Source organism: Tauraco erythrolophus, chromosome 7 (assembly GCF_009769465.1).
Source record: "Tauraco erythrolophus isolate bTauEry1 chromosome 7, bTauEry1.pri, whole genome shotgun sequence".
Lineage (NCBI taxonomy): Eukaryota > Metazoa > Chordata > Aves > Musophagiformes > Musophagidae > Tauraco > Tauraco erythrolophus.
Window position 1 is genome coordinate 26559606 of NC_141471.1, and position 19887 is coordinate 26579492.

The 19887-nt window shown below is 36.5% G+C and overlaps 1 protein-coding gene across 8 annotated transcripts in view; it reads right to left on the reverse strand.

Moving 5' to 3' along the window:
- Positions 1–5740: 5740 nt before the first annotated feature.
- Positions 5741–19887, reverse strand: part of PEX1 (peroxisomal biogenesis factor 1) — a 28375-nt gene continuing 14228 nt past the window's right edge. For 2 of the 8 annotated variants that reach the window (XM_086615063.1, XM_086615070.1), the window contains 14 exons: positions 19684–19780; positions 18419–18589; positions 16836–16990; positions 15396–15585; positions 15033–15202; positions 14045–14179; positions 13389–13453; positions 12418–12560; positions 12237–12340; positions 10900–11076; positions 9082–9312; positions 7470–7670; positions 6998–7128; positions 5741–6019 (listed from right to left, as the gene is read on the reverse strand). In XM_086615063.1, coding sequence (XP_086471189.1) covers positions 5935–6019; positions 6998–7128; positions 7470–7670; positions 9082–9312; positions 10900–11076; positions 12237–12340; positions 12418–12560; positions 13389–13453; positions 14045–14179; positions 15033–15202; positions 15396–15585; positions 16836–16990; positions 18419–18589; positions 19684–19780 — 2055 coding nt within the window. In that variant the 3' untranslated portion in view covers positions 5741–5934. Of the gene's footprint in view, positions 6020–6997; positions 7129–7469; positions 7671–9045; positions 9313–10899; positions 11077–12236; positions 12341–12417; positions 12561–13388; positions 13454–14044; positions 14180–15032; positions 15203–15395; positions 15586–16835; positions 16991–18418; positions 18590–19683; positions 19781–19887 lie in introns of those variants that run through there. The other 6 variants (XM_086615066.1, XM_086615065.1, XM_086615064.1 and 3 more) reach the window with 6 other exon arrangements.

Consider the following 19887-nt stretch of genomic DNA (forward strand, 5'->3'; position numbering starts at 1 on the left):
TAATCATTACTGCAGAATCTTAAGAGCTGTTTTCATGTAAACAATGAAGAAAGAGGTCATCTTATTGCACTTAGGAGTCCCAAACTGACTTTTTGCCTGAGGTATAGTTCTCCACTAAATCATTTCAACTAATTCAAGCTGTTAAAGCTTTTTGGAGAGTAGTGCGGCACAGCATTGCTAAGAGATACATCACCTACCCTGCTTATCTAATAGCAGCTGATACGACGCTGCTGCTGTACAACGTTACAGGAAGGCTGCATACTTGGGAGCCTTCCAAAGGCCCAACCAGCTGCCAGAGGATACGAGGGAAGAATTTTTCACACTTCATTTCTATTAGTCTAACTTACTCGTGACCTGAATACCAGTAAAATGATGTAGCATTTCTTTATCAGCCACCATCTGAGCATCTGAGCGTGTTTTATCCTAGAGCTCTCTGCTGCATCACTGGAACAGCACACTAAACCTTAATCAAAAGACTTTTATTTCGGTGTACCTATGACAGATTGTTACCCTTTGACCTATTTTAGAAATGGGAAAAGTAAAGCAATTGTGCCTTAAACCAAGATTTGTACCATTGCAATCCTGTTGTGCATATGTTAATGAAAAAAGAGAAATAATCTGGTATAGGACTTGCTAAAAACCTAAACTGGATTATAGAACTAATGTCTCAAAATTAATACCTGAGGCAAACTGGGTATTAGTTAACAAATGCTAATCTTTTTGGGCATTACAACAGCTTGCACTGAGGTCAAACACATTATCACCATGACTAAGTTGCCATCTCCCTTGTGCTTCCAACGCAAAATATTTTGCTTAACCTGTACTGGCTTAACCCATCTGATGCCAAGATCATGCTGACAGATGGCCCGCTTTTAATAAAGGGCACATTAAGTGCAACGGAGACTCCACAAACCCCTGTAATGAAAAGTATGGAAGGAGTGCTGAGTGGAAAGACCTCTGCCAAACCACTGTAGCCCCCCGGGCCAAGCAGCCCCTGTGGCAGCTGTAAATGGGTTATTCCCAAATGGCGCCTGTGAGAGTGAAGTGAATTCCTACCTGTCAATTGACGCTGACAAATTGTAGTCCAGTCTCCCAGCTTCATTCCACAGGGTTAATGCTGCCTAACTCATGCAAGAAATTCTGTTCTTCTGGTCTCTTCCAAGTCCCTGCATTGCTCATGATTTCATGATTGTTAGCTTAACTCCCTGGAAAGTAGGTGTCACTCCCACCCTACTATAGGAGCTTAGGAGGTATTAAATAATAAAAAAACCAGTCAGATCCTCATGCAACAATACAGCATGTCTGTATTTTACTATTTTCATAATAACTAGGAGTTACGAAATAAATTAGGCAACAAGTAAAATGATAAATTAGATTCATAACACTAAAAAAGCAACTATATATTGTTTCATATTTTATATATATACACACATGTATACATGCACACGAATCAGTTAATTCAAGTAAAATTCCTGTGGAAAAAATAAATTTATACAATGCTTTTGTTTTGAAATGGTATTTTAAAAGATTTGTTTGCTTTTGGGCTGGAGGAATTTACTTTGCTTCCCTGATGCCAGAACAGGGGAGGGAGAAATGCCCTGTATAGCATTAACTGCAGACAGGTGCACACAAAATTTATTAGACTTGCTTGATGAACTAAAATCCAAAGTACTTTTCAAATCTCATGTAAATAATAAAATTTGTGTGTTTTAACCAGACTGTTAACTATCATGCTTAAAATACTGTCAAGCAGAGTTCTAGCTGGGGATGCCTAATATGAAACATAAGGCTAATGTAATCTAAGCCTCAGCAGACATTGTTTATCTTTTAATTTCATTTCAAATTAATTAGGAAATATTTTCTATTTTTTCCCTTGGAAAATGGAACCAAGTTTGATTCCTCAAGAACTAAAAGTTATACTATAAGTATCTTGTTAAATTTTTACTATAAAACAGAAATTCTGTTTCCCAAACAAACAAATGTGATTTATGGCAGAATAGTGTTAACAATAAAAGGACCCGGCACAGTGGATGGTATTCAATGTCCTCAGTTCTTGGAAAAGCAAGTCTGGCAGATTTCAATTATTAGGAATTAACAAATTCCCTCAACATTCAGACATCTGATCCTTTCAGTAAAGTTAATTGCACTGATTAGTGGCTTGTGTCATCTTTTTCCAGAAACTTTTTCCAGTCATCAACCAAATCAAGCCGGAATTGTGGATTGCTTCAAAACAGGTACATTTTTCAAAGGCAGTGGTTGAAAAGTTTATCAGCTACACAGCTGTAAGAAGATAGATTCAAACATAAATTCCTTTAAAAGCTGTCTAAACGTTCTTGCTTTTTTTTTTTTTAAGAAAAATTTTGAGATAGTAGTGGAGGTGGAGTTCTTATTAGCAAAGTGGAATAATCCCTTGAATGTTAGAAACAAGGTTGTTTACATCTATTTTTAACACTCGCTTCTTCAGAAGTCTCTTGACTATGGGGAAGTCTGGTTGGCAACTGAGAAAAGGTCAGTGACAGCTGACAATGTTGGTGACAACATGAGTGAAAGGAAAAAGCTGCCATAGGTTATCAACTTTTTATAAGGTCTGTAGTACGGACCCAGAAACATTGACATCAGTATCACTTAAAGGAGGCAGGAATGACAGATAAGCCAGTCGAGAGGCACAGAATTTGTCTGGTTTTAGGTTACTGGTTCACAGAGAGTTTACTTGGTTCTTGACTTGGTGGAGGAGACTGGAAAGCAGTGGTCAAAAGGCTCAAACACGACATCCACCATTCAGCTGCCTGTGGCATCTTCCTGAGCCATTGCTGCTAAATCCCTGCTGCCCTATAAAACGTGAAACAAACTTTGTTATTGTTCCCTTTCACTCTTGGCGTACTTCTTAATACCAGGCCTTGTGAAAGGGCATCCACAGGCCACCTGGCATTTCTTGCACAACGCTTGTATAGAAGGGATTATCCTCCATTTAGCTATAGGCTCTGTGCTCTCTGTACATTGGATTTATGTGCCTGTATAACAGATCTTAGCTAGGTTTCATGTAGAGACTCTGCTATCTTTTAAAATGAGATGTTAACGTAACTCAGAATATAACCAAAGATTACCCAACAGCAACTAGTTCTTACTAGTGACCTGCTTTCTTGGATGAAATGATACTACCCACAGCAATAGTCAAGGTTATCTATATAGCGGTGTATATACACACACACACGGGTCAGTTCAGCACACCAGTGAAATTCCTTGCGCGTAGAGAAGAGCAGCGCAGATTTGGAACCCAGGCTTCCTGATTTTTAAGAACGTTTTCCACAACAGTATAGTATTCAATTTTGATTGAGGTCTGATTGGACCATGACATACAGCCTAATGCAAGCATGCTTTCCTTTTTAACTTTACAATATAGTACCTGGCACTGAAGTATAGTATTCTAATTAAATGATTCCAAGTGGGAAGATAATGTCACAGATTGTTGTGCAGTCTTTGTTTTAATTATGATTGGCCTCTGACTGGTTTTTTCAGATTTAATTATCAGTGCATTACGAGATTATCATTACTAGGAAGGTTAAATAATTTCCTTTTTTAAAGAATCTGGTACATCCTTTATCTAGACATAAGTTAAAGAAGAGATGCTACTACTAATTTGGGCTAATCTGGATGCTTTTGTAATATTACCAAACAAAAAAGATGTAATAAGCCACAATGTACTTCAAATATTTTTTGGCAAGGAAAGAGCTAGAAGACCACCTTCTTATAGAAGCACTAGTTGTAGAATAGAACCTTTGACTGAAAAATTGTTAAGTCAGTAGGTGGAAGAATAAGTTAAAAGCTCCTAGAGCTATGTGAGAAACTATAGAAGTAATCAATGACATTAACTGGGCTGAAGTTTCAAATGCAAGTATTTGAATGGAAGATAATACAACATTTCCCTAGGTTAGAGATGAAACCTATTTGGAATTAGAAGATCAAGGAAGAGAAAAGGGTATTTTGAATGAGCTCGAAATGTCACTGGATGACTAATCAGGAGAAAAAAGATGACAAGAAACTGATAAACAAGTACACTACATCCTGTAGGCCAGAAATGCCCCAAATGAATTAGCGGACCTAATGAAGTTTTTGAGTTTTGACATATAAACAAAGCGAAGTAACTAGTCACGGCTTGCCAGCTGCTGCATTTCATTAACAATACCCGTGTTTTTTGCCTCACTTCTGTTAAAAAATAAATTTCTTCGACGTACTTTACATTTACCACAGTGTAAATGTGAGACGGAGAATAACTTGCTTCTTTGCAGCAAATCACTTACTTGTTCAATCCCTATTCATAGTCACCTCTACAGCCTTTTAAAACAAGGCGAACAAGGAAAGAAATGACACTATTAGATAAGAAAGATGAACTCAAGCTTAGAGGTAAGCTAGGATATGGCTCTCATGCTAAACAAACATATATCCAGTTTTAAAAAATAAATATGATGTTGATGACATAGTAGTATCACCAATAGTAGAGCTTTGTAGTAATGCAATAAGGATTTTCAGTTTCAAAACCTACTGAAGCAAGAGTTAAGCATGAGTAAAAAGCAATAGCTCAGCATAAATGGGAAAATCAGGGGTATTAACTGCTACAAGCTAAGACTTGTAGCGTGTCAAGGCTTGCAGTGTATACAGGCTTCACCTGTACCAGGCTGCAAGAATAAACATACCCTCTTTGGGTTATGTGCTGGCACTGGAAACAGGAACTACAAATAGACAGCAATAAACAATATACAGTCATACAGTCAATGTGATGTGTTCTAATTACTGACATAGCATGATACATTTCAATGAATGGAATAACAAATTGGAACATGGAATGGGACCACCCCATCAAACATTAAGGAGCAGCTTGAGGAAGGCTGCTACTACTGAGGTACCTGAAGAAGTGATCAGAGGAAGCCTGGACATACTGCGTGATCACAGGAAGGGTAATAATGCCCAAAGACCCAAAGCAATACAGGTGTAGAAATGCATGTAACAGCTACGAAAGACCACACACACACACACAAAAAAAAAATCAATATTTTCTAATTACCTCAGGAAGGTAAATAGTAGGGGAGGAAGACCAGTGAAAAACCAACCAAGCAAAAACCCCCCCAGTACTAGCAAAATAGGTGGTAAAGATTCATGGTATAGACTCATGGGAAACATCTCCAGTTTTCTTCCTCTCCTCTTCTGTTAATCTATGTATCAGCCAGGGAAGACAACTCTAACAATCTTCATGAAAGACAGTAGTTGTGAATAATTTCAGGATGTAACACACTAGATAAAGCTTCCAAACATCAGAGATGTTTTTGAACAGTCTCCAAGAAGAAAAGATGGGGATAAGAAGATACAGTTGTTGTGAAATGCAACTTGATATTCTTCCGAATAATAAACAGTGGCAGAAAACAAGATAAACTTATCTTGGTTTGTCTTAATTACTTTTTTTTCCCCTCTAGTTATTCTGGAAGTACTAGACTAGTTGCCTGCCAATAAACATATGAAGTACCACCCTTCTCTAAACCCTCCAAAGGCCATTAGAGAATGGCTTTATAGAATTTTTAAAAAACATTTTCATCATTAGACATCACAGTTTATTCGAACAACTATTTGCTGTGAGGAAATAAACAGGGATAGGAAATCATTGTTAGGTTTTGGCAACTATATTGCTAAAAAGCAAAATTCAAAATTTTATGTGATAAACAACTGGACAGAATGTAAGCAATGTTCTCTCAAAAATTTAATATCAATCTGAAGGAAGACAATTTTCATCAAAATAAAAAGTGACATAATTTTACAGCATGTAAGTTTAAAAGAAACTTATCTTCAACTGCTGCATTAATAAATCCATATGAATATAAATAATCTGATTTAATCACATTTGTCATTTGCAGTTATAGTTTAGCAATTACAAGCAAATACAAGTTATTATGCTAGAGTAATTTTTTGTCCTGGTCTGAATGTTGAGCCAACTTGTCCTTTCCTCTTCTTGGGATTCTGAAAATTATCATACCTGGAAACAGAAAAAGATATTAGCAAACTCCTTTGTTTGCATATGCCTCTTCAGATACACATTAATGCAACACAGAACTACAGATGTTTAAGTGTATTTTTATGGAAGTGAAGAGTGCATGTCTTCTCAGACCTGGGGGCCTGAAGGGAGTGCATGTCTTCTCAGACCTGGGGGCCTGAAGGATTTTTTGTACACAAATCCAACTCAGAGAACTCTATGCCATGCTCTGTGCTTCCTCTTTTTTTTTTTTTTTTTTTTTTTTTTTTAGGGTGGTTGGTGGAAGGTGGGACAAGGAACAGAAGTGGACAGGGTAGTATAGACTCCTGGGAAGCATCTCTCATTCTCCTTCTTTCCTGTCTCTCTTCTCTCTTTCCCCTGCTGTAAGACCTGCTTATCTAGGTATCAGCTAAGGAAGACAACTCCTTAACAATCTTCATGTCAGAAGAACTCCCTGTGAGATCACAGAATATCCCAATGCCAGTTTCCATTTTTTTCACTACAGTCATTTCCAAGTCTAAGGAGACACATTCTTCTTTTCAGTATGTTTATACTTCTGCAGGTTACTGCCTTTTCACAAACATGGCAGCTACAAAGACCACTATGGGGAGTCAAAACCCACCAATCTGAAAATACGAGGAGCTACTGCTCAGTGGGAGCAGGAAGGACCTAGCTCTAAGTCTTAGAGAATTGGTGCCTCTTTGTATTGGCACAGCTCTTAACACAACACAAGGGTTTTCTGGTCTGCGATCAGAATTTCTAGGTCCTACATTAATAAAAACAATAAAAGACAATGCACCGGTAAAATATTTTCCCTTTCCCAGTACGTAATTTAGTGTTTCTGAAAAAAATTGCTGTCAGAAGCTATTCAATACCAGTGCCATTCCCCACATTAAATAATTATTGTGTTTCTGATGAATGAGAAATGCGAGAAGACCAAATCTCCACTGAATTCACAATTACTAAACATTTAATACTTACAGTTCAGTAAAATTTTTCCAGTCATCTTGGCTAATGGATGGTCTTATACTCCTAAGTGCAGTCATCAGATGGGACTGGGTAATAACTAAAGTGTTCTTGGCAAGCACGGACTGATTAAGGGTGCTGTCCTCCTTAAAAACAGAGCCACAAACAGACAATGAAAAATTACCACAGAAATATAGTGCCACAAATATCAGTAACTCTGGAACCTCCTCATTACATGTACGGACAAATGTATTATACATACAGTCAGAACTTCTCCCCTCCCAATATTAGTAACATGGAAAGAACTGTTTAGCTATATGAGTGTTAACATTTGGCTTATTTTCCTCAAACTAGGTTATCATTTATCTTTGCTATTTTTGTTACATTATATTTAATGTTATTGCAAACTTTATTTATGGAAATATCGAGAAGTGTGGGAAAACAATAGAGAAGCGTTAAGACTAAATAATTAAAAAAACTGCCATACTCCATTCTTGCTTCTGTAATTGGCTTTGATAGCACTGATTTCTGTCCTCAGGTGCTCTATTTGCTGCTCCTGGTTATTTTCCAAGGAGTCTTCTTGAGAAGCTGCTCTAAGCATTGAAGGTTGTGATGACGCTGCATCTCTCTGAGTCATACTGGTAAAATCGTGGGTTATGGAGTCTGGTCCAGACAAACACAAAGAGCTCTAAATTGACCACAAGGAGAAACGTATTAACTCACAATGGATCCAACAGAGGAACTGCACTATTAAGATTTGGTCTACAATTCAGTATAAGGCTGCCCCCACTGGCAAAAAGAGTTCTTTCTCTTAAAAACATATCACATACATAACTTTTTGAACAGAAAGATTTAGGTTAATTTGCCAAGGTGCTTGGGAAAAGTACAAATTTGAAATTTGAAAAAAGTGTTTCATGTTTGGAAAAAATCTAAATATTTTTGCAATGGCCTATCTCAAAAAGAATAAAGGTCTACTAAGGCAATTGTCTTATTTACATATGAAAATCAGTGTTTCTGAAATCTGGGCAAGTTTATGTATTTTGCTTTGGAATGACTCATAATTTAAATATTCATCACCTCCAAATGCCCTGTGTACTTGATAAAACATGCAACTTTCAAGTTCAACAGCTTTAAGAGATCAAAGTCCTTGTAGCCTTGCTGAAGATCTTTGTCAGAGGAAAATTTCAATCTCTAAAGATACATTAATTGAATACTGTCATATATAATGCAAGATAAAACATACAAAAGCACCTTAGCAGTCAGTAATTAGTTCTCCCATGTCAAGATAAGATATTTTTGGCTTTAAGAATCAATGCAAGACAATTTGGAAAACAAGAATCTAACAACTTTATTAACTACTTGTAGTAATAGTTCTACAACAGATCTTGAAAATGAACATCCCATGGATCACAAGCAAACTGTGAAGTCATCAGTTCACCATAAGGAGCATATTCTGTTTTGGTTACCTGGCAGCCAAGCGAGATGAGCTGGCCAGCTGATCACTATGCAGGTGCTGGGTAGCCAACCAGCACATCCCTATCTGCAGGCTAGCCAGAAAACATGCTGCTTTCTGTGCAACGTGATACTACAACAGGAATTCTGCTTCTTAAGAGCAACGATGGAAGCCAAGGTTTACTCCTTTTCAATCCCATAGTTAGATTATTCCATTAATGCACACTTTACTGGAAACTGAAAAATGTTTGTTGATTCTTAATTCTTGAAAGCTGGATGGTCATGGTTTAGTAATAAAACTAAGTTTAAAAAAAGATCAAACCCATCAGAAAGTTGAAAACTGTTTTAGTATTAAACTTTGGAAGGGAATAAGCCATTAGACCAGACAGTAAAATCTAGTATGAATGCAGTTTGCCTGATTATAAGGTACTAAGCAGTACTATCGGGTTTTGATTTTAAAGTCCTGCAAAGTTGCAGAGAAGTCCATATTGTATTTTGTCAAGTAACACCCTTTCATCTTCTGCCCCACTGCAGATCACAAGATATAGGATAAGACAGTTTGAAGGACAAAGCAGACATAATTGTATTTACCTAGCTTCACAACTGGTAGTATTTACAAAATTCAAAATATTAAGCGGGTAATTTACCAGTTCTGAGGAAGTTCCATTTCCCAGCTCTGATTCATAAGAGCTCCCAAAATAAAGACGATATATGTTGGACCTTGGATCTTCAGGAAGAAAGTCAGACATGTCTAAAGAAATAAGAGACTGCTCTAGCCCTGCTTCTCCATCTATTGCTGAATCATCTGAGCCACTGCTGTGGTTTAGAAAAACCATGGAAGAGAGACTGAAGTCACTATCAGAACTAGAACCAAAATCCTGTAACAAAGAACAGAACATTAGCACTGTTAGCTCATAACTAATTGCAATCTGAAACACAGATTGCATATAAAAACATTTCATATACAGTGCCAATGAAAGTATTGATTTACATTTGATTCTAGTAATCTGTCTTGCTCTGCGATTACATTTCCAAATATTTTGCTAAGAAAATCCAATGCCTTTAAGCAGAACTTCCTGCTTAAATAGAAATATAGAAAATAATATGAGGGGATAATCTTAAAGTTTTGTTTGTTTCCTTTGAACTGTCTCACTCCGTAACAGCACGTGTTGGGAAACTTCATGTACATTTTCTGTTGCAGAACCGTATCACTTCTGTCTCAACTACTCCCTCCAGGCAACTTAGCAGCTTGTGTAAAGTGCTCTAGGAGATTGTGGTGAGTCTACTTTTACAGTGCCTAAAATTGCTGTACTCATCTTTAGTCATAGTCAACACATTTTAAGTGCTGATCTGGAAATCATAGTAGTTGCTTCAGACTGGTGTCTGCAAACCTTTTTGATGGTACACCTGTCAGTAAAAAATTTCTGAGCATGGTCAACTAAATATATGCACATTTATTTATTAGCGATTTATATACATGTACTATTGACCTTCTAATATTTTCTTCCTGCACCTCACTGGATTGTCTTGTGCATCCCCTGGGATGGGCACGCACCACTCTGAAGACCACTGCTTTAGACAATGGTGTCCTCTAATGACAGATAATCATCAGGTATCCTTACAGCCACTTCCTTGCTGATGCCACAAGTGACGGAATTGTTACGGAAGATATGCTGGAGATCCCTCCCAATACTAAGAGTTGCATCCTCAGAGGCCCATCCCTTGCTACAGCTGGGGCAAAAAGAACCCAAGAGCTTTCCTTGCTTTTTGCACCCCTGACCCAACCCTCCCGTTTGACCTCCAAGTAGTGGAAGCCATGCCTGCCCCCTTCTGCCCCCCAGAAGACAGGCATTACAAATGTGAGTAGAGGTAGCTGAATAGAGGCTAAGAGGGGAAAGGACCTGTCAGTCACATAAGGGGTATAAACCAAGGGTGGGATCCTGTATCTTGGAAGTGCAAGTATTAGCTGGTGCCTGGAGGATGAGCCAAAGCAGACCACTTCAGATATCATCATCCTCTCCACCTCTCTCCTGACGTCAGATAACAATCTGTTGGAACAGCTCCACAAAAGCCGCCAATTCCTTGCTTCCTCCATCATCCAAAATGTGCCACCTCGAAATCAAATTTTCTAGCTGCTCCTAAGAAACAATAAGTGGGATCCCTCCTATTGATCTGTCAGTCGTTCCTCACAATAATGATAAACAGACTTGGCTTACATAAATCTAACATTAAACACCTATCATAAAATGGAAAAAATCTCATGCTTAAGAAGTATTTAAACTAATTTGTTCTTCTTGCATTATTCTGCAAATATATTAAGACTTTAATCCTCTGTATAGAAATATAGGAAAACTAAATCTTATTAAACATAGTTTTGCTAAAAAACCCTCGAAAATTAACGCTTTCAAACATATTAACATCAAAATAAAAAGAGGAGAGACTTCTTTTTTATCAGTTTTATTTACCTGTGTTAAACCTGAACCTAAATTAGTATGGATTGCTTCTAACTGAGCATTGTACAGCAAAGCTTTTAGGTCAGCCCCTGTGAACCGTTCCGTTTTTGCTGCCAAATCCTGAAAGTCCACATCGTTTGCCAAGGACAGGGAATGACTGAGAGCTTTTAAGATTTCATAGCGTGAATTCTGTAAAAAGGGAGAAAAAAAACCAACCCTTCAGTAAAACAACCTGTTATTTTCCTTGTTCTGATTGCTAGGCAGTGCTTTGGCCCTGTCATGAGCAACTTCATATCTAAAAGAGGATCTTTTTCAAAGAAGATACCACCCTAATAATAGTCCATATAGGACATACTGTACAGTAATCAATCTTTAAAATACAGGCATACATCATTACATTTTCTTGAAGAATAAGAGAAACTGTACCAAACACAGTGTACAGAGAAATATATTTCTTTCAATATCTAGCTAATATCTGGGATTTTTATATATAAAATACATACAAATATGAAGGTGAACTCTGCTACCCGTATATCCTTTTGCAAAGAGAAGTATGACAAAAGTGAAAAACTTCAGTTTACTGGAATGATCATATTCTAAACCAGAAGTTTACAAGGAGAAAAAAGAAAGGAAAAGAGTGTATTTGTGTTCTTATGGCACAGGATTATCTTCTTCATGTTTGTTTTGGAACAAAATGATGTAGTATTTGTTAAATGTGCCAACTAATCTGAAAATGAACAGCACTCATTTTTTCTCATAAAACGGGGAATCAAAGACACACACTGTACAGCCTCAAAGGCCTGATCCAAAACCCACTAAAATCAATAGGAATCATTCCTTTCCTAACTAGTGACACATCTGACTTAAAAACAGCTTGAATACTCCAAATTAAATGTAGACAAAGAACAGTGGGATCAACTGGATTCAGAATAAAACTGCTCTGAAAACTTCAGATAATTAAAGAGTTGTGTTGGGAATGGCTACAGTTCGTCAACTCAGGCAAGAGTTCAATTCAGCAGATCTACTGAACTCATAATTCAGAGAAAGACGCAGAACATAACAAACACTACCCTGCATCATTTTTTTCCTGCAGACTAGCTTAATTTTTTTAATCAATGAAGGACTTGATCCTGAAGACTGTGGTAAACAGCCTTGTCTTTCCCCAGTTTTATGCGAACACATGGACACTAAATAATCAGTGAATTTATACTGTTGTATAACTGGAGCTGGGCAACCAAGTTCACTTCATCCAGGTTTGAAATGTCACTAAATACAAAGAAATGGAGAATAAAGCCCCTGAGTTTGATTTTCTTTCCTTGTCTCTCATCTAAGATGTTTTGTTTCCTCACCTGATCAGGAGGTGGACAGTACAGGCACTTATCCAGTCGACCTGGCCTTAACAAAGCAGGGTCAATCAAATCTGGGCGACTAGTAGCAGCTAGCACATAAACCCCTTCGGAAAGTGCAGAAAAATATCATTAACATCTGCTAAACTTTTGCATTAAAAGGAGCACACAGATGAATTATTACCTTGTAAGCCTTCCACACCATCTAACTGAGTCAGCAGCTGGTTAACCACCCGGTCTGTAACTCCTGTGTTGTCATGACCTCGGCGAGGAGCAATAGAATCAAACTCATCAAAGAAAACAATACAAGGTTTAGCTGCCTGAGCTCTAAAAGGAAAAAAAAAAAGAAAAAGGCAATACTTAAATTCTGTTTAAGTTTGGGTCACAGGTAAAACTGTTAAGAAATATTAAAGGTAATTACTTTTTGCTTCAGAGAACAGTTATCTTTAATGAGAGAACAGAAAATCTGTTTTCTGTAGAAATTAACAGGTTCTGAAGAGTTGGATTGCAATGGAATCACTGCTCATTTGTACGACATACCGCGTGCTCACTTTATAATTTCTGAAGTACTGAACTGTCATGTTATATACATGAAAGCTCTAAAATCCAATCACTGCAGATGAGGTGTTGGCTTATGTACACCTAATACAAAGACTGCCTACACTGTAAACTAGAAGAGAAGCAAAGGCTATGTAGGGTATGTTTATATTATTGAGCATTGAGGGTCAGTAAGGGCAGATTTGAAAAACAAAGCAACTGGCACCAAGGACCTCAATACCAAGTCTAGTATGATCCCATGTACTGAGTGTTCATTACTACTTGAAGAACACTTGACTGTCTCCTGGAATCATCTGAAAGGAACTCGGCATGCATTTTCCTAGACAGTTCTGTGCTGTGAACCAATGCACTGTAAATGGAGAGAACCAGGAGTTCAGCTTCAAAAGTGCACTCCTGATCTAAGCCAAAATGCTCAGTTCTTAAATAATGATGATCAAGTTGAACTTGCCAAGATCTGAACATCTGGTTCGGCACAACTAATTATTTGAGATGCTTTTGTGATGTGATGCCATGTCTCTTCTAGGACAACAAAATTATTTCTTGGAGCTTCAACCAATAAAATTCATTGATAACATCACAAATCTTTACAAAGCCAACCTGTTAAAGATATCTCGAACTGCTTGTTCACTTGCTCCAATGTATTTACTGAGCAGCTCTGGCCCCTAAAAAAAAAACAAAACAGAAAAGAACATTCATTAAACGTTTCTCAGTTTTAATGTGTTATTCAACATCAGCATACATTTTATAAACTAGAGTGAATTTTCTGGTAAACAAGAGTATGGCATCTCTGAACAGAAGAGCCAAGGGGTCTAGATAAGCCAAAAGAATCTTCTAAGCATTCCAACTTACTTTAAAGTAGTAATTTACATTTTTCTACTATAACAGAACATGTGTTAAAGTATCACAAGGCAACAGCTTACACTGTATTTTGAAAATATGTTTAAAATGCATTGCTAAACTTCATTGCCTGCTGGAACCAAAATCAGTTTCCCATTTTTTATAAAAAGATTCTTAAGAACATCTAATCAAATTTTGTAACTCTGCCTAATTAATAATTACACAAAAAAAATCTCCATAATAAAACTATGAAGTTCCAGAAGTCATATGGTGGGATATCCAGAGACATACCAAATTTTAAATGTGAGTTTCTTACTTCAGTATTTTGCCCTCACAAGCACATACTCACAGGTATTATGTTAAGCTAGTTCTTTCAGTTAATAAAATGAATCAATTAATCTTCAAAATCTTGTTACCTGGATGCTGATGAAATTCATTCCACTCTCTCGAGCAACTACTCCTGCTAACAGTGTTTTTCCTGTTCCAGGTGCTCCATACAGCAAGACTCCTGATCTCTGTCGTATGGGCAAGTTTGCAAATAATTCTGGATACTGGAAAAGAATTTCAACAAGACATATTCTAAAATATGTAATTATTCTGCAGTGTACTGTAAAATCACTGACTAGGGTTGATTTTTGTCTAAACAGAATGTGTCTAATTTCTTTTATCCACATTATTATCACAAGAGCTCATCTGGACTGTTAGCTTACTTGGGGCTAAAGCGGGTTCCTAGGCTTCATAGGTACTTACAACTCAAACAAGCGGCATTTTCTACCAAGAGGAAACAGGACAGAACAGGGATGCACTAGAGCTTTACAATGTTTATACTGGTACTTCTAAATTCCTATTTTAATCACTGACTGATATGACTGAATTATATAAGTATGCAGTAAAAGATCCTGTCCATTATACAGAAGATTGTTCAGTCATTTCTCTGAAGACTGAGATGGACGGCTCGTCTCAATGCTGGAAGTTTTAAGCAAGGCAGAAAGGTCAAAGTGAAATAAAAGGGAACTGAAGGACTGGCATTCATCCAAAGGAGAGTACTCTTCTAGGAAAAGCACTGCAGAAGACAGCTGGAAATGTTGTCTTTACAGAGCCTAATCACAAACCCTGCAACAGAGAGTGTCACAAAGATCATGTTACCAATACTGCAACATTCTAGAGCTACACTTAACCTGTAGAAAAGCACAGGCCATTGCCTTTTGTATTTGGAAGAGGGAAGGGAAAGGAGAAAGAGTTTCCCAGTAGCTGCAGACAGTTGAAGACTGGGAAGCTACAAAAGAAGCTTAAAATCACACATGTTGTCGTTCTGTCGAATACTGTGTCACACCTTAAAAAACATTCTTCCCCTACTAACATTATGTACAAAATTCAGGTAACTGATTTAAAAGAACTGGGTACCTTTGCAGGTAACATGATGGTATCCATGAGGATTTGCTTCACATCTTTTAAGCCACCAATCCTGTCCCAGCCAACATCCTTAGGTTTATGAAGGTTGACACTTCTCAGAGCTAATGGAGTAAAATCTTTTAAAGCTTTCTGAAAATCCACAGTTGACAGATTCAATTCTGCTAAAAAAAAACCACACAAAAAACCTCTGACCAAAAAAAGAACACACAGTCTACCAGTAACAAATTCCTCACAATATGTAACAATTAAATAAATTTTAACCATAAAAACTGGCTTTTTATTTCTGTATTACTCCACAGGTTCTGAATTACAGAAGTAAGACTATGAAATAAAGAGATTTTGTTGTCCACATACCACCATTTTGAAATGCATTCTGGTTGGAAACACAGGCATGAATGGCACGATCCACCAGCAGTGTTAAATCTCTAGCAACAAAACCTTCCGTTTCCTTTGCAATACACTGGAGGTCAAGATCAGAGAACTTCTTTATATCTGAATTCAGTTTCTTTTTTATTATGGAATACAACATTTCACATCTTTGCTTCTGAAAAACAGAATTGTGCAGCAAGTGTATATTGAGCTTACAATTTATATGGATTTCAGAAATTCAAAAAGTAAATACATATGAGTTACTAAAATTTCCTTAAATATTTACATGTCACAAAACCTTCAAATAACAAAATGTGAGCAGGTATGAATATAAAAAAAAGTTAATTCTTCACGTGAATTTCAATAACTTCACCAGTTTTACAACTTTAAATGTTTACCTCACCACAGCTGTGTTAAACCCAACAATAATAATGAAACAACCCTCCGCTTCCCAGATTCTACTGTTTTACACCATTTTTTCCGTTTCACAGGAAAAGGAATATTTTTTATTTTGCTGACATGAGTAGAATATCTTTGAGATTAAATATATTGCACTAGATAAAAATACATTTGATAGTCTGTTATCTTTGAGATCCTGACTTTTCCAGTGATATAATCATCCTTATTCATGTATTAGTATGATACAGGCAGACTTGCAGGAAGTGGGAAAAATCTGCACTGTATCTAACACAGAATCCCCTCCACAATGGCCTTTAACCGTGACAGATGGCAAGCAGGCAGGAACAACACATGTTAAAACACAAATGAGGTGCCACATCTGTGTCATGCCATTAGGGTATGCAAAGGTACAAAGTGCTGCTTTCTCCTGCAATAAAGGTACACTGTTTATTCTTCCTTCTACCCTTTTACTTTTCAAAATGGACTATATCCAAAAGTAGAGGGATATAATTAATATAGAAAACCAACCCAAAACCTTCACATAAAATTTAGTTTTAATAACATTTTAAAAATACATGTTCTAAGGCCATATTTATTCCTCTGAGCAGTGAAGAAACACACTTAGGTTTAATCTCATTTATCTAACTGTAGTGACTTACATGTTTTTTGAAAGATGCTCCTCTAGAATCCCCTTACAGGTAACAATGAGACAGGCATATCTCACCTATGTTAGACAACCTGACTTGTTTTACGTTGAACTGAAATGTCCTCTGAATACACCTTTCTCCCACCACTGAAGATAAGGGGAGTGAGGCCAACTGGGAGTTTTCACTTTTGTTTTTCTAAAACTTTATAATGACAGATGTAAGTTTTGAAGCATTTAAGTATCATGAAAGAACTTGTAAGATTTCCAGATTTTTTCTCCTCTTCGGGTGTAACCTACTATTTTTGCACTGTTCCAGTGTTGCATTTGAGGCTACAGTGAAGGTAAGCATTTTAACCAAATGAATAAATACCTGAATTTACCTGATCTGGAGATCGGATACATTTGAAGCACTGAAATATGTGAGTTCCTTGAGCTGAAACCAGGGAAGGATGAAGGGAATGTTCAGACTGACTTGTGGCAATTAATGCAATCATACTCCCCATGGAAATAACTTCTTTTATCAGATCTTTGAAAACTAAACACATAAGACATAGCTCCATGAATTGCAAAATAGCAAAAGATGCTGCATTTCATAATAGACATTTCTACTGTACTGGAGAGCAGCATTAGGGCACACAAAATGTACCATCTTATTATATACTTGGTTTATTCCCATATTTACAGGCTTTTATTTTAAATTAAAAAATTAATAAAAGATGTATAGTTATTTTTTTCTAGGACAGTACATTCCATTAACAGAATGCCATCAGAAGTGCTCTTTAAAAGTTAAATTTGTAACATCACTGATGAAGTCTACCACGGCATATTAAATGGGCTTTTTTTTTTTTGTCTTAGAAATTTTGTTCTAGAAATACTGTCCCCTCCATGCAAACAAAAAAGGGAAAGCTACGAGAATACAAATAGATGCTAAGCCTAGAAAATAAGCAATCTAGGAAAAAATAAATATATAAAAGTCAAAGAAATTATGGATGCAAGGTAGATCTTCAAGAAATAATCTTTAAAACTCTAAATCTCTGTTGTATGCATTATACCAGTAAATAAAGTAAGAAGAAACACAAACAATTGTGCAAGTAACTTAAGTGCACATTTTTAAAGAAGAAATGATGGCAAGATTTTCTGAACTTCAAAAGTAATTTAATAAAAAATTATACTAACTCCTTGAAACTGAGCTAAGAAATGGAAGATATTTTTTGATATGACTTTAATTTTACATGAACAGAGCTGAATACAGCTAAAAAAATAAAGCATTAATCTTGATCATTTAATTTTACTTTGCAACTTATCATCGTCTAGATTTTAGGGAATAAAAAGGAACTGTATACAGGATATCAAACTACAATTGATAATCTTATTTTTAAAATCTGTGGATTGTTCCATTGTAAAATAAAATAGAAGTTCTACAAACTATATAGCAAGTAGGATGATAAAGAAGTTAGTATTCAGCTAAAAGAAGCTGGTTCTAAACATCAATAAGTATAAAATTTATATATTTCTGTAATTATAAATAATAATTATGGAAAATTGTATGAATTTTAATGATATGTGAATGATGATACTGATCTTATAAATAATTATCAGTTCAAGATTCATCTGTAATTTGTAAGCAATTGCAACGCATTTGAGTGCATGAACAATGTAAAAAGGAACTGAGAAGCCTCTAACACTGGCAGCGGTACTGACAACGGGCATTGCCATCAGCAGCAGCAGCGTACGTACCCTTGGCTGTGACTACTCCACACTCCAGAGTGGACTATTTTGATTCAGCTAGCGGTCCACAAATGGTCTACATACCATAATTTGTGCATCACTGCCATGGAATACCACACAGTCCAGAGGCAATAATGATACAGACAGAATTGTTCAGGTAGGACAGTACAATTCAGGTGCAAGAAACTCTAAGTTGCATTACATTTTTATCCAGACACAGGTAGCACAGTATTACCATAAGCAAGTCTATTGCTTTGAACAGTTTCAGGGCTGTTCTCGTGCTCTGGTGTAGAAGGTACTCCAACAATGTTATCAAGATCATCCATCAAAAGAATGGATGGTTGTCTCCATGCTGCCTCTAAAAAAGCTTCTTCCACATTTTTCCTTATGTTTACTAATCTTTTTCCTAAAAAAGAAATACAATTTTAATGACAAAACGTATCAGGAAAAAAAACATCAGACTGACTACATCTTCTTCATGTAATACTACAATGTTCTGACTTATGTAGCTTAACTTTACTCCTATAAATCCAGGCACCAAGATTAAACCAGAGGCAATAGTCAGTAAAGAAAAGAGTCCATACCTCCTACCAAAAAACCACACCAGAAGGATCCACTTGTCCTAAAATGAGATTAATCATATTCCACTAACCACTATAGAAGCCTACAGGTCTAATTTCTAGACAGTTAAAAACAGAGCGGTATCAGCAGCATTCTAAATTAGTCCTGCAATTGGAAAAATTTTTCAGAGCAAAGGACCTAGCTCTTTATCAATCTTTCTTTTTTTTTTTTCTCTGGAGCAATGAGCTTAGTAGGGACTTAAGCAAAAAGGGACTTATGCAACCTAAGGGCTCTGTAAGAAAACATTTGAGTATTATGATTCTCTGCCTCTCTAACATCAAGACTATGTGGGAAAGCCAGTAAATGAAAGACAAAAAAAGTCTTTTTGTTTCCATTTTTGGTGGAAAATACTTATTTTGAACTCACAAAACCTAAGGATTCATCTCATCGTCATCTACAGTCATGAGTGTTAGATGCCTACTGCCAACATACACTAGGTTAGTAAATATGCCATCATAAATCAGGTTTCAGCTGGCTGTTTGATCCTTCTTTGGTGCCTGTGTCTTCTTTTACTGAGTATTACAGGTATCCTTTAACACTTAAAATTTCTTAATGTAACGTTTATTCCAGCTAGCACAGCTGAAAAACACACAGTTCTACTTGCATCTTCTTGCTGTTTTGTAACAATTAGAAATAAGCATGGCAAGCCTGGTTGGAATTTGGTGGTGGTACGTGGGACAGAAACAGATGAAAGTGTGAAATAAGCTTATGGCAGCTGTATTTTCATCAAACTGTTAACGATGCTCATTGTGAGGCATCAAATATCCTTGCAAAAGCAGTAATAACACTAGAAAAATTATTTGGACTAAATATAACATTCATGATTGTGCTTCTTCATCATACAGCAAACATCTGAGATTTAAAAAACCATTATCATACCTCTTAAAGCTTTACAATCAATTACTTCTACATGAGCATCCAGTCTATCGAATGCTTCTTTGCAGATGGCCTTTGCTAATGTTGACTTTCCACTCCCCTACAAAAATAAATGTAAGCTAATGTAAATTGACAGAACTATTTCCTTCTGTTTCTGTGGAGTTTTTGTCACAGTATACACCAGTTAACAAGCTGGGAAAGCTGTAC